The sequence below is a fragment of the Fistularia commersonii genome, chromosome 28 (genome assembly GCF_037954325.1).
Source record: "Fistularia commersonii isolate RoL2024-O1a breed Wild chromosome 28, RoL_Fcom_v1.0, whole genome shotgun sequence".
Taxonomy (NCBI): Eukaryota; Metazoa; Chordata; class Actinopteri; order Syngnathiformes; family Fistulariidae; genus Fistularia; species Fistularia commersonii.
Window position 1 is genome coordinate 10,147,264 of NC_141311.1, and position 15,372 is coordinate 10,162,635.

General features: G+C 47.1%; 1 protein-coding gene and 1 non-coding gene across 2 annotated transcripts; both read right to left on the bottom strand.

Annotated features, from left to right (window-relative positions):
• Positions 1–8,684: 8,684 nt before the first annotated feature.
• On the bottom strand, positions 8,685–15,034 carry eif3d (eukaryotic translation initiation factor 3, subunit D). The gene is made up of 16 exons (XM_086175586.1): positions 14,900–15,034; positions 13,777–13,902; positions 13,653–13,698; positions 13,360–13,496; positions 13,196–13,281; positions 12,923–12,995; positions 12,479–12,594; positions 12,196–12,328; positions 11,960–12,107; positions 11,738–11,868; positions 11,096–11,181; positions 10,880–11,009; positions 10,214–10,356; positions 9,792–9,984; positions 9,610–9,703; positions 8,685–8,793 (listed from the first exon to the last, which is right to left on the bottom strand). Exons 2-16 carry the CDS (start codon positions 13,897–13,899, stop codon positions 8,780–8,782), a joined length of 1,653 nt encoding a protein of 550 aa, XP_086031712.1. The 5' UTR covers positions 13,900–13,902; positions 14,900–15,034; the 3' UTR covers positions 8,685–8,779.
• LOC147217544 (small Cajal body-specific RNA 18) lies at positions 13,972–14,066 on the bottom strand. The gene has a single exon (XR_015109008.1).
• Positions 15,035–15,372: the final 338 nt, after the last annotated feature.

A 15,372-nucleotide genomic window follows, 5' to 3' on the forward strand; every position in this document is an offset into this window, starting at 1 on the left:
AAACAGAGGGCGGACAAGTGGAGGAGCAACGGGATCCGCCTGTCTAGTGTAAACTAGACAGTCGTGTCGCCACGACAAAAGACAGAAAGTTCTGTATGTCTGTCTACACCGACTGTCTTGTCTTAGACCACTGTACAGACAAATCAGTTCACCTGTCTGTCCAGACAGACTGTCTTGCATTCGACAGACCAAGAGACAAACAGCACAAACTTGACGAGACAGACAAGACAGTATGTCTGTCTAGACAGATGTTGTATTTGGCAAACCAAACACACTTAAGCAACCCCGTCGTGAACACATTTAGATTGGAGGTAAGGTCTAGCACCATGGAACGCAGGGACTCCAAACCAGTCCTGATCCAAACTGATGGACTCGTGCCAATGGTCAATAAATATCTAGTACAACTCTCCCCGGCCCAGTGGATCATGCTGGCCGAGGGGAACCTGGACTCCGGCACCGTGGCGACAATAACAGACATGTGCTGTGATATCGTTCAAAAGCTCACCACCGACGTCCTGAACATCGTGAAGCCCAGGTTCGAGGAGTGCCTGAGGGATGTACGTCAGGCCGACGCGGACAAGCCTGTCACTTACGTTCCTGTCTTCAAAGAACCGATCGACGAGACCATAGCCAGCGCCTTCAACATCCCAAAGAACATGTGTAAGACAGCGCAGAAGCTGACCGACCTGGTGGAGAGGGAGGTGTCCAACAGCGTGAACTCCGCTTTATCTGTGGACCAGAAGGGCGCCGACCTGACGCCCAAACCATCCCTTGACATTTCCAGCATCAGTGCTCTCTGCTCGCTAGTGCTTTGCATTACCGAACTGCTGAAAATTTACTTGAATCAGGTCGATCTGGATGAGCTTTTTGGTGTGTCGCGGCCACACAAAGGCCAGGGGTTCACCCAGGACCTTGAGAAACCGGAACCGTCCACGATCGTATCATCTCCGATAAGTGTCCAGGAAACCACAAAGGCCGTGGAGGAAATCCTCATCAAGAGGTTCAGTGAGAAAGAGACCACCGATGTTCCCTTCAGCGTCTCCCAGGATGCCCACGCAGCAGCGCTGGACATCGTGGAGATGATCAACGAAGAGGAACGCAGCTCGCTGAGGCTGATCAACAACAGGGTGGAGAACTTTTTCGCTTTTCATAAAAAGGGAGCGTCCGACACCGACAACACCCCGAAATACAACTTTTTAAAGTTCGCTAGGAAGCAATTCGCCGAGATGAAAGAAAAGCTGAAATGCGCCTGCTCGTGCTGCGGCATCCAGCAGGCCTCCGTCTGCGCCGACGAAGAAGCGAACGTCCCGACGATCGTGTCGGAATATTCCCGAACTCCTTCCCCGATTGAATTCGACAACATCCAGAAGGATCTCGAGAGATGGTACGACAAACTGGAGCAAGCCAAAGAAACGCTGGAAATCAGCAGTGATGAAATCAGTAAGTTTTCAAGGCAACTGACGGATGAAATGCATCAACAAATGGTGGACTTTATTTACAAGACTTCCTCAGCCCCGCTGGGAAGCCCAGCCATCAACCTCCTCTACATGGTGACCCAAGACATCGTGGGGCGCTTCGTCCAGCAGGCGCTCCTCTGGCTGCAGATGGAGGCGTGGAATCACACCAGGCTGGACGAGGCCGTGTCCGACGCGCTCAACGACATCGTCAGACATCTCACACCAAAACAACCTACGCAGGAGGATTCCATGGTGCAAAGGTCTCCGGAGCTTCCCGCCTCATCTGAGGTTATCATGACCAGCGAAGAATTCCGGCGGACGCCGACGCCTTTCCCGAGCTACGTGTTGCCGAAATTCCAGTGCGACGACGTGGAGGAAAAAAGAATGGAGTGCAAATTCCCTAGCTGCTCATTTAACACGGGACAATCCTCACCTGGTAAGATGGGAGATAAACTGATCAGCAACTTCATGCACAACCTGGTGATGCAGCTGGTGAGTCGCCTGCCCGAGAAAACCAAAACCCCCCTGAAGATGAAGGACGTCCAGTACGTGGTCAAACGGCTTGCGGTCAAAGCATCTACGGGGGTCATCTGCACCCATCTGGAGTTGGTGAAAAACATGTACCAGCTGGAGAAAGTTACCAATGCTGTCATTAAGGACATACTGCTGGAGTTTGAATCTCCAGAGAAACTTATGCAAGCCCTGATGTCGTCAGAGGACCCGTCGTTTGTCGACGCTGTTTTCCGGCATCTGAGGAGCCACCTGGCAGACCTGGTAGATGGTAAGCCTAAGAAATCCAAATTTTGTAGGTTTTTTTCTCGTGGACGAAAACAAGCCATCTAAGTACTTCCCCCGGGTCCTGGACATCTACCCTCCGAGAAACAAGAAAAGTAGCTAATATCACCAACTACTGAGTCGCATAGGAATCACGCTCGCTGTCAATAATCAAGAAATGTATGTTTTTTTTTTCAGTGATCGGCTTTGTCAAAATCTATTTTCATAGTTTAGTTTCCTGTCTGTCCTGCAGCTTTTCTCAAATAGTCTTTTGATTTCAAAATGTAAAATTTTGTTGCCTTTTCTCAATCAATTCATTGAGTAAAAGATGTTTATAAAATTTAGATTCAGTCTGTTTTTTGAGATCCCGCATCAATTCCTAATGGGTTCTCTTATGCTCTCGATGTTCTGCCCGGGTGTTTGTCTTTCACGGTCCAAAAACAGCAAAATGAAGACTAAATTGTCCGTGGATGCGAATGAGTGAATGGCTGGATGATATGGATCTCTGACAGCTGACTGCAACCCCTGTAACCTGAATACAGCATGAGAAGTACAGACGATGAATGAGTCGCAGATCCGCCCATATCTGTCTTTGACATTTCAGCCGGACGTACGATAAGATTTATTGATAGAAAAAAATCAATTGTCCCAAACGGACTGCGGGTTTCTATTTCGAGATGGAGATACAGCATTTAATATTTCATATACAGGACTGTCTCTGAAAATTAGAATATTGTGATAAAGTTCTTTATCTTCTGTGTTGCAATTAAAAAAATCAAAAATTCCTTTTTTCTTAAGATGTAAGCCATCATCAGCAATATTAGAATGATAAAAGGCTTGCAATATTTCAGTTGATTTGTTATGAATCCAGAATGTGTGACATTTTTGTTTTTGTAATTGCATTACAAGAGATAAAGAACTTTATCACAATATTCTTATTTTCTGGGACAGTCCTGTAGAAGCATTGGGTTGAACTAAATCCCATGGAGTGTTTCAAAAAAAGCAAACTGTGTTCTCCCTGTATGTTTGGGCATCGGGAGGAGCGGTGAGATACAGGTACAGTAATTCGATATCCCTTTACTAGTCATCCCTGACCCTGATGGTATGCCAGAGAGGGGGAAGGGAAATTGCAAATTGCTTGCGTTCGCACATGGAAGCGAGACAATCTAGTCAAGAGTCGGCAGCCAACAGATGATTCTTCCGCCCAATGGAAGAACTTTTACTGCTAAAAGTTACAATTTTAAGCAGCTAATAGAAGGAAAAACCTTTTGTAGCCATTCAAGAATCCCGGTTGTAGCAGCACCGGGCTTTGGTGTCGTATGGGCGGGTGGAAAAATAGGCAGGATATGAGCGAGAGAAGATTGTGTTATTGTGTTTATTTGGAAAAAATAATCATTCAAATAAAAGTATTTACTCGGATCCAGCTTGTCTTCTTAGTCCATTCCAGGTTTCTCTTCTTGGCCCGATCAGCCCAAGTATCCGAGTAAATACTTTTATTTGAATGATTATTTTTTCCAAATAAACACAATAACACAATCTTCTCTCGCTCATATCCTGCCTAAGAAGACAAGCTGGATTGCTTGGATAATTTTTTGTGAGGATTTTCCCATCAAATGTCCTCAAGTGTATGACATTAATAAGGAGACTGGTTATTTCCTGTTTGAGGTCAGTTTATGTGGCTTTGGTCGGATCAAGAAAGCAGGAATACCATATGGATCAGCAGCGTGATTTAATAATGAACTTAAGAATAGTGAATGGTGGGCTGGGGTACGTTAACCATGATGGTGCTTGGAGTGAGGGAGCCTTGTCTGTGTGTCGTACCTTTGGTTGTTTGTATCAAAAATGTTGTGCTGCCAATTTGTTGTTTTGCCATTTAGTACGCACTGCATCACAGAAGAAAAGATGGTACACTTCCTTTTGTGTGCCAAACTGATATGGTGAAGATTTACTTTTACTTAGAAGTTGTGTTGCCTCTTCTGTCTTTCTTGGTTGTTGCTTTTGCTGGTGGTGAGGCTTTGTCCAGTTGTCCCTCGTCACCAATAATGTGAATGTGTCCAGAATTTACCAAGAACATACATAAATCTGACATTTTAACTGTTACGGCTGACAAACATCCCCTTTAAGAGTACATGTCCTTGCCCTCAAGATCACACTTAACATCAACCAAATCTAAGTGCATACCCAGATGATCCAAAACCAGTATCAGTGTTGTGCCAAAGTCCCTCGGGTACACTCCCAAATCCTCAAACACATTATCGGATCAAGCAAAATCTAAATGGAAAGGACAGAGGTTCTGTCCTTTCCATTTACCAGCATGCTTAAACGCATCTCCTAAGGCATGACGATCCTTTCGACCACTCAAATTGATCCGAATAATTGCCAAATACTGCTCACCGTCCCCTCCCCACACCAGATCAGCCCTAGTGGCTCCTAAGGACAGTCCGACAGCTTGAGTCCTACTGGCTCCAAGTCTGCCTGCACAGATGGTGCTGGTGGTTCACACATTGCACCTTCATTGTCCCTTCTGAACCAGCCCCTACTTTCCTTCCAGACATCTTATGACCGGCAAAAATCTTTTGTCAGGGATATTTTCAACACGCTATCCATGCTTTTTCCACACAAAAATGTGTCATCGCGGTTTCCCTTTTCTTTCCCTTCCATAACGGCAGCATCTGTTTTTTCATCTTCGCCCCTATGATGCTATGATTGTCCTCATCATAGAGCTGTTCAGATTTCGGGTCACACGCATGTTCACTGACATCACAGATTCTGTGCTCGAGGCCCATAACACAACCACGTCCGTTACTTGATTCACAGCAGTCTTGTAACTGCCTTACATTGCTGTGATTGATGTGAAGACTCAAACGGTTTGACTCACAGCATGCAGGTTGAGTAGGAATGTGAATTTTTGACACTGATGCTGTATACAGTTGAATGGGACTGTGCTGCAGCTGTGTGGAACTGCTGTGGTGTGCATCTGTTTACAACCTTGTAATAGGCAGCAACACCAGCTATCTACGAGTTCTGTCAACAGAACGCACCATGGACCGCAGGAACTCCAAACCAGTCCTCATCCAAACTGATGGACTTGTCCCAATGGTAAATAAATATCTAGTAGAACTTTCTCCGGCGCAGTGGATCATGCTGGCCGAGGGGAACCTGGACTGCGGCACCGTGGCGACAATAACAGACATGTGCTGCGATATCGTTCAAAAGCTCACCACCGACGTCCTGAACATCGTGAAGCCCAGGTTCGAGGAGTGCCTGAGGGATGCGCATCAAACAGACGCCGACAGGCCCATCCCTTACATGACCGTCCTCCAGAAGCCAATCGATGAAACCATCGCCAGCGCCTTCAACATCCCAAAGAACATGTGTGACACGGCACAGAAATTGACACACCTCGTGGAGAGGGAGGTGTCCAACAATGTGAACTCCGCTTTATCCGTGGTCCCCAAAAGCACCATTGTGACCTCAAAACCATCCCTGGATATGACCAGCATCACTGCTCTCTGCTCAATGGTATTTTGCATTTCGGAACTTCTCAAGACGTATTTGAATCAGGTTGATCTAGACAAGCTTTTTGGTGTGTCGCGGCCGCGATCGGGTCCCGCATTCGTTCCAGACATTGAGAAACACGAATCGACTAAAAGCATTTCATCTCAAATCAGCATCCAGGAGACCACAAAAGCTGTGGAAGAAATCTTAATCAAAAGGTTCAGTGAGAAGGATACGGCTGACGTTCCGTTCAGCGTCTCGCAGGATGCCCACGCTGCGGCGCTGGACATCGTGGAGATGATCACGGAGGAGGAACGCAGCTCGCTGAGGCTGATCAACAACAGGGTGAAATTCTTTGCGTGGCGTACAAAAAGAACATCTGATGCCAGCAAAACTTCCCAGAAATTCAGTTTTTTAAAGTTCGCTAGGAAGCAATTCACTATGATGAAGGAAAAACTAAAGCGCGCCTGCACATGCTGCAGGACGCAGCCGGCCTCCGGTAGCGCCGGGAAGGAGGAGATCGTGCCCGAAACCGTCCCGGATCTACCGAAAACACCCAAAAAGACCAAGCAAATTGAATTCGATGTCATCCAGAAGGATCTCGAGAGGTGGTACGACAAACTGGAACAAGCAAAGCAGACGCTGGAGATCAACAGTGAGGAAATTAGTAAGTTTTCAAGGCAGCTGACTGACGAAATGCACCAACAAATGGTGGATTTCATCTACAAGACTTCCATGATCCCGCTGGGAAGCCCCGCTATTGAACTCTTGTACAGGGTGACCCAAGACATCGTGGGCCGGTTCGTCCAGCAGGCGCTCCTCTGGCTCCATATGGAGGCATTAAATCATACTAGAATTGACGAGGCCGTGTCTGATGCATTAAACGACATTGTCAGACATCTGACACCGAAACACCCCGCGCAGGATGGGAATGTCTTTATTTTCCCAAAGTCTCCAGAGTCTTCTACCTCAACTGAAGAAAGCACTGCAACCAGCGAAGAATTCACACAGGTTCCCACCCCTTTTCCGAGCCGCGTAAAGCCACAGCACCCGCCTGACGGAATATCGGATAAAAAAGAAACAGAATGCGAGCTGCTGACGGACTCTCCCCCGTCCGGACAATCCTCGCCCGGTAAGACGGGAGACAAACTGACCAGCAACTTCATGCACAACCTGGTGATGCAGCTGGTGAGTCGTCTGCCCGAGAAAACCAAAAGCCCCCTGAAGATGAAGGACGTCCAGTACATGGTCAAGCGTCTGTCGGTCAAAGCGTCCATGGAGGTCATGTGCACCCTTCTCGGTTCAGTTAAAAACATGTACCAGCTGGAAAAAATTACCAAAGCGGTCATAAAGGACCTTTTCCTGGAGTTTGACTCGCCAGAGAAACTAATGCAATCGGCAATGTCGTCGCAGGATAACTCCTTCGTGGATGCCGCTCTAAAGCACCTGCGGAGTCACCTTACAGACCTGGTGGACGGGAAGCCCAAGAAATCGAAGTTCTGCAGATTCTTCTCCTGCGGACGAAAGCAAGCCCTCTAAGTTCTCCTCCCCGTGGATGAGGTTGGAAACTTCAAATTCCTGCTGAGACGCCCCTCTCGCCTGCACGTTATCCTTTCTGAATTAGTTTTGCTTCAAAGAATTTTTGAATCTGCATTAACTTCTTTTACACAAAAACTTTATAAATCGACACTGGCTGAAGCAATTCTATCCACCGTTGGTGTATGGTGAAAAAGCAGAAAATAAAACAAATCTCACTTAAAAAAAAACAAAAAAACAAATGCTTATCTATTGTAAAGGAGAGTCCAGCCATCTTTACATTCTGGGAAGTTTCTGGCCTTGCTCATCTCCAGGAGGAGCCGCAGGAGCGGTTTTGTCTGAGGTCTCCCCATCCCTGGGATTTTGGATATAACTAAATGCTGAGAATCCTCCGTTGGACGAGGACTGCCTTCGATCCAATGTACAATCCGGATAACAAGGTTAAAATTGGTCAGGAATTCAGGGACCAACCCAAGCAGGCAGCCCGTTCCAGTCACGCCGCTGAAGAAAAAAAAAACAAAACGCACTGCCCGTTGCTTCAGAGGGACCGGGATCTCCACAGTGGCTGCATTGTGATTTTTAACACTGAAGACCAACAGTCAAGGGGACTAACTACTCAGTTGGTATCAAACCGTCCAAATTGAAAGCGGGCCATGCAGTAGATGGACATAAACTGAGATATGGATAAACCATTTCACCAAAGCTACATGTTTATAACCTTCCAGGAGAACTGAGGAGGGAACATCGGGAAGAAATCGTAAACACTATGAATTCAGACGCCTTGTCATAACTCTGGTTGAGCATACCGTTGAGCCTGCTATTTAACAGACTAAGTTGCAAGACCCAGACGAAACCATGGAAGAGTGCTCCTGCAGGGGCTCTGCATCCCCAAACTGGTCGAGATGTGCAGATGACACCTGGCTTAAGATTAAAATGTGGGAGGTTAAAGCTTTGAAAGATCATGCCGGGTAAATTGGACTTCTCAGGACATGCTGGATTTAACAGGGTCCATCCTGAGGGAGGGGATGGATGCAATAAAGGGGGAGTCTGACCTTGATTACCTAAATCCCTACTGTTCTGGACGAAGATTCCCCTGCGCACGACTCGCTCCTTTCCCAAGGTTGATCCATTATCAGTTTTGTGTGGATGTGAATTGAAAGAAAATGATTACAAGTGATTGATTTTCACAAAACCCACAATGTCTTTAAACATCTGCTCCTTTTAGTGACTGACAGCCTGGAGATGCTTTGCTGAACAACGCTCCGGACCGAAGAACACCACAACTTGGTCATGGTGACGATATCCATGAACTATGGAAACAGCTGAGAATTCATTAATAATTGGTAAGTGAATGTTTTAATTACCAATGACGCAACGGGTCCAATATTTAGCTTCCTGTCCAATGAAAAAGCAGACAAATACACTTGGCCAATCATTGCTTTATTTGAAGGCGTTAAGGAATACGCAGGGCTCTGTTTGAATGTTGCAGCTGCTTTGGTCGAGGGATGGACACTTCAATTCTCTTCCTCTGCAAGGAGAAAAAGAGATTTATCCTTAGAGAGGAAGACAACCTGCATGCCAAATTGAAAGTACCAGAATACTTGTTTATTTTTTTCCCCAAATATTATTCTAATCCCTTATGGGAAATTGTTCATGAAGCAGGACCAGGAACGGATGTGTGCAACCACTGAGCAGGGCGGAGTTTAATGTCTTGCACAGCGACACGGAAATATCGGTTCCAAGATGACCTGAGCCATGTTCGCTCTGCCAGGGCCGGGATTCTCCGCGCAGGAAAAACATATTAGTCCTTCACGGTCTACAACTTCTTGTAGCTACTGCTGCGATAACACTATCCACGTAATTAAAAGCAATAAAAATCTATAATCTTTATTGCTAAATAAAGTCTGATCCCTCTTTCCAAAAAAAAAATGACACCATCATAGTCAGGCAGCTGCTGGCTAACAAACCTCCAGCTGCCTTGCAGGACTTGAGCCGGCACGACTGACCAACTCCCGCAGAGGAGCTGTAGTAGTTCTATCGCCTGTTTTCACTGTGAGAAAACCAGTAACTGTTTTATAATGAGGATTTCTTTTCCCTCTAGTGCTTTACACATTGAATGGAAACATTGAATTAGAGAAACGCTTACAAAGTTACCAGACAATCCACATTCTCTGATGAGGATGCCGCTTGGATATACGTCCGTGTTTACACTTATCGGGTAGTTCTTCTGTAATAAATCTGATGTTTGCGGATTCCGCTACATTTGTCACAAACGAACGGACACGCAAGTATTCAAAATGAAAAGAAAGAAATGTGAAAACTAGGTAGAACATCTTTTAATCACCTTCTTCCTCCTCATCCTCTTCATCCTCCTCTTCCTCATCTTCTTCATCTGAGCTGAAGGTCCCATCAGGCAGACTGTACACCCGGATCACTTGCTGCGGAGGGACACGACGCACAGACCGTTCAGCTGCCTGCTCCATCGGACCCCTGGGTTCGGGCGCAGGCGGTGCGCCGGGCGCTCACCTTGTTGGGGTCCTTCAGGATGAGGTACTTGCCCTCGTCCAGCTTGCGGCAGATGTCGATCACGCAGCGCAGGATGCCCCAGGCGTTCTCCATGCTCAGGTTGATCTGACTGGCGAACTCGTTGGGCTTGAACTGCTGGGTGCCGAGGATGACGTGGCGGGCCGAGTCCTTGACGTGATACCGAGACACGTACCTGCGGCACGCCAGGCCAGAACGGTCATTCAATGAGCACAGACATGTGTGTGTGAAGTAATGAGATGTAGGCACTGACAAGATGAAGTGTTTTCACATAAGACACATGGATCCTACACCCAGGTGTCCCCATTTCCCTGGTTTGTAATGACACAGCCAAAATATATCTGCTCATGATCCGGGGTGCTTTGGTGTGTGTGTGTGTGTGTGTGTGTGTGCGTGTTCCGCACCCCAGTTTCAAGTACTCCGATCCGGCCAGCATGGCACAGCAGGTCCAGCGGGCCAGCTTGTAGCTGTTGTTCTTCAGCTCGGTGGCGAGGACGGCCCCCCTCTGGGAGTCCAGCTTCTGGCGCCACTCCACCCCGTTGCAGTACTGTTTGCCGAACACAAGGAGCACGGTTCGTTCGTCATCACGGAGGAACGACCAATGATCTAGAACCTGAGCCTGCAACCTTTAGCTGGTTTCATTCTGGATCCCCTTTACGATTCATGTGTCCACTCGACTCCCCGCTAAATTGGCACCTGCTGTTGTTGTTTACCGCAGTAAAACAAGATATTCTGAAAGCAAAACTGGGATATTTTCCAGTGTGCACTGGAACTTAAGCCCCCAACCCATCAGAATTGAACGGAAATTTGGGCCACTGTTCTGTTCAAACAGCGTTTCAGCTCCAAAAAGCAGGACAGAGTTGAAAATCTGAACAACAAAAATGTTTGTCATCCTTCAAACCGGCGACACTGCGGCTCAAATTCATCGGCGGTCGTTCCGCACCCTTACATCACCGAGGTTTCAGGTGTCATGGTAACAGGTTGACCCCGTAGTGACAGACCGAACCGCTGAGGAGCGCGACATCCTGCGGCGCTCGCGCTGCAAACACTGGTGGCTGGGCTGCTCTTACCCGGGAGTCCCACTCGTTGAGGGTCTTGACATTGACGAAGGACACTTCGCCGTTGGCGCCGGTCATCACGCCATCATGCTCACAGCGGACGATCAGGTCGATGTCCTCGCCGAGCTTCCAGTGCCGGTACCTGCAAGGGAATCAAGAGGCCGCGAGAGTGAGGAGCTTGCTCGGATCCGGGTCATCAGGGGGCACGGGCAGGATTCTGGCGCGCACCTGTAGGCCACGGACGCCACCTCACTCTTGTCCATGTCCTCCTCCACAAAGGGGTTGGGGTTGGGGAACTTGTATCGCTCTCCGCCCTGCCAATAAAACACAATGGCGTCAGCCGACGTTCAAGCCCGAACCCATCAAACTGCCGCTCCCGATACGTGTTTGACACAAATAAACACCGAGAGTCACCGACTGGTTTTCAAACACATCTCTTGAGTTTCCGTTGAAATCAGTAACAAGTCTTTTTTTTTATTTACTCCCGGCGCAAATGACACAAGCACATCTTCAGTTTTCCTATAGCCAACCCTAGAACATGAAGCCCTTTATTTGGATCCTGGTTTTATTTGTTACTTTCAGACTTTCAGCTACTATGTAAAATTTTCCACATGTTGAAAGACTCTTTCCAGATATCTAAGTTTAAATTTGACACAAATTTAACACCAGGGCAGTTTGGGTAGAGCTTAAGATCTCACTTCTGATGAAAGCGACCACTTTGTAGCTCCCCAGTATAAATGGTCACGCTGTTAAATCATGATATGCTGTATTGTCCTACATCACAGAGCCACAATTATGCGACGCTCAATTATAACATCGTCATATCAGCAACCGATGAAAATGTTCTGCCCGCTGTCCTCGTCCGCTCACCATGCGCAGACACTGCTGGCTGAAGTTGTGGTTGATGTAGGTGGCCTCCATGGCCAAGTTCCGGGGGGAGTTGAAGGAATTGCCCTCCTCCTGCGGCGGCTCGTTGGCCGTCTCGCTGACAGTCAGTAAATCTGGGAGGTGATCAGAAGGTTCATTGAATCCGAATTGAACATGCGGAAAACTCAAAGTGGTTATTTGATCGCGTGTTTCTTCGTTACTCACCAAAGTCGGAGTTGTCCCTCTTGTCGAAAAACAGCTTGTTGCCCACCCTTTGCACGATGATGTCCCAGGAGTTGACTGAGCGTGTGCAGCACATCAAGGTGGCGAGGATGGCATCGGTGGCAAAGACATTGCCCTGAGTCTTGGCCAGCTGGAGAAAACAAAAACCAAAACATTAAAAACAGCTGCCGGAGCCCCTGAAGAAACACCGGTACGGAAGCAAAAGAGCGTCTCCGTACCTTACGGATGACGGGGTCGTCGGTGGTGGTGACGGTGTGGAAGATCCTCTTGATGCTCTTCAGCGACTTCTCGTTGCGGGTGGTGATGCGGTCGAAGGCCTTGTCGTAGTACTCCAGGGCGCCACAGCACTCGCTGGGGGGAGGCGCACGGAAAAAAAACATTCAACCAAAAAGCTGAGTGTGGGTGAGCTCATGGTTGGTCGTGAGGACAACAATTTGGACGTCAATTGGTTTATGTAGTACATCTTCAAGCGATTAGGAGTTCTGCTGCAGTTTAACTCACATGTCCACAGGGTCAGCCACCTCCATGTATCTCATCTTCATCAGCCTGGGGAAGTCCATCTCCTCCTTCACCTCCCAGTCGCTCCTTACCTCCACAGAGGAGTCCCTGGGCTTCAACTGAGCAGCGGCAAAAGGAAATTGCTGTTACCGTGGACAGTTTCCTGACCAGCAGATCCAGCATCAGAGCTACGATCTCTTAACACCGCTTTGTTTCATGTCCACCCTCTATGGAGAATTCATCATTAACCTATCATTAAATTATCATTAACCTCATTGTTGCTGCTGAAGCTGCATTGCTTCCTCACCAGAGCCCTGCTCATTTTTGAGTTCTCTATCATCATCTTTGTCAAGAGCTACAATCCAGGCCGGTGTGTTGTTTAAAATATCAAAATCCCCTGATGTACGAGCAGAGGGGCGTGTTCGAAATGGCAGGTCTATACGTCACCTGAGACTTCTGGTCCCACTTTTGACGGACGCCGAACTGCTTCTGGAACTTCTTCTGCAGGCGTATGCGATCCCTGCAAGGACAAGCGCTTGAGATTTAGTGGGAAAAAGGATCAACCGAGAATTCATCCCAAGTTGCTGATGGGAAGGCGACAGAGACACAGACGTAATCAGTGGTCGGGCTAGAAGGATTAGCGTCAAACCGCGGAGGTTTGGACGTCTGCCTCCGTGCAAAGACACCCGGATTTAGAACCACTGTCTGAGACGGTCCCACCTCTCCTTCTGTTTTGCGCTCTTCGGCAGCGTCTGCATGTTGAACTGGGTCAGGTTCCTGCGGTCCTTGTCCCTGCGCAGGTTCCTCTGTTGGTACACCACAACAAAGACTGAGTTCTACAACTACTCCGCTAGGTGCTCTCTCTGCGCCGTCACCTGCATTACCTGAGCAAACCGCATGCGGTTCCTCTGGTAGGCGGTCTTCTGTGTCTTGGCAGTGTCCACCAGCTGGAAGCTTGTTTCATCCTCCTCGTGAAAGTAAGCATACTGACTTCCCCCTCCAAACTGGGACGAATACTTGTCTGCAGCAGATAAAAAAAAAATTCAGGAAACTAAGCGGCGCTGAACAAATATAAAACCAGTTCACCTGTTCTCTGGACAACACAAACATACAGTAGAACTTCTTAGCAGGAGACTAGGAGAAAGATAAAATAAATCCGATTTTTTCCCTTACTCACTTGTGTATCTCTTGTCTTGATAAGTTGCACCAGTCCAGTCAGCTACCTGCAGACACAGATGCACATCAGACAAACTGACAGCATTTCAGAGAACCACACCGGAATTTTATGCCTGTGGACAGACCTTCCCCAGACGATCTCCTTTGCTGAATGGCTGGTAGGGCATGTCCTTGAACTTCTCTGGAACCGCACACGGACCCCATCCCGAAGGATTGTCCTGGATCACAGGAGCGTGGAACTTAGCCATGACCTGGAATGGTGGTAGAACAGATTTCAAACAAGCTGGCGACAACGTGATTGCAAACGGCGATGGGACATAGGGTCTCAGTCTATTAGCAGCACAGATTTCTGCAGCAATGCACCAAAATATTAGGCACTGGTCAGTTTGCGCAGTGGGCTAGTCATCATCGACCCCAGAGCAGGAAACAACTTATAACAGTTATATACTTCTAGTTTCTCATTAAGTTGACCACTAAAATTCATTTGATTCTACTTTACAAAGATATAGTTTGCTCTTCTTTTCACTGCATGAAAACAATGTGTGTGGTATTACATACACTTTCAATGGCAGATTTGAAAACGGAAAATTATTAATAGGTCTGACTACAAGCATTGAGAAATATCTTGTACCTTGTCCTGCGGGTTAACATGTCGAGAGAATATTGGCATGCCACATAGATTATCAATTAAAGTAGAGGTTTGTTGACATCACCGTTACTGAACTACTACATTGTGCAAATAGTATCATAGTCATTCCTAAATCTTACTTAGAAAGGGAAAGTAACATTTAAAAAATTAGGGTAGAGAATATGAATGAATAAATTTTTCGGGTGGAGGCTGTATCTTCTTAATGATTGCGAGTTGTTTAAATTGATTTTCTCTGGCAACGTTTTAATTTAACTCATATGGCAGACGGGCAGTGCATGAAAACTCCCAACTGCATTTTAGAAAAGATTGGCGCGCTACATCTGTCCAATGTTAAGACAGCCAGTCAGATACTATCGAACCTGACATAAAACCCAAGCATTTCGGGGATAAAGAAGTATGAAGATGTTGGTCTATCTCTGTAGGCTAACGAAGCTTAAGGCTAAGTCGCGTCATCTGCCCAGGTGGCCGGGAAGAGGAGGCTAGGCTAACTCCGGGGAGGCTACTCTCGCCGGAACACCGTCACGACGATAGGTCAAAAAACCCCACCGTCGACCTGTAAAGCTCTTTTACCGGTCAAAAGAGTCGGACAAATGTCTTACCGGGACCGATTGAACACGCAGTGAGTAGTTTACTTTCAGGCCGGTACACGGGCGGTGAAATTCAGCTCAGAAGCCGGAGAGGAAAGGAAGTGCTTAAATGTCGTAAAGCGGGTTGTACTTCCTGTCGTAAACAAGTGTCGTAAAGCGAGTAGAACCGCTTTACGACATTTGTCGTAACAGTGTTGACTCTTCCATTCGAGAGTTATAAACACCCCAACTATCACTCTAGGGAATCACAATTCTGGATAGAAAATGCAGCAAGTCCTTTATTAGGAAATGTTTTACAGAAAATTTATTCCCTGGACGTCAAAACAAAAATGATATTTTAAATAAATTTGATAAGGAATTGATTGCCTCGCTGCAAACTATATATCTGACTACCCAAAGGCAAAAGAGACCCACTTCAAAATTATGAATGACATCTACCCATCTAAGGAATTATTGAGGGTACGCTTTAATATTGAAGATAATAT

Coding starts and splice junctions, on each gene's coding strand:
- eif3d (XM_086175586.1), bottom strand. CDS start 13,899: ATGGCTAAGTTCCACGCTCCTGTGATCCAGGACAATCCTTCGGGATGG. Junction 10,357..10,879: donor TCAACGAGTGGGACTCCCGG/GTAAGAGCAGCC, acceptor TTCGGCAAACAG/TACTGCAACGGGGTGGAGTG. Junction 9,985..10,213: donor TCGGAGTACTTGAAACTGGG/GTGCGGAACACG, acceptor GGCGTGCCGCAG/GTACGTGTCTCGGTATCACG.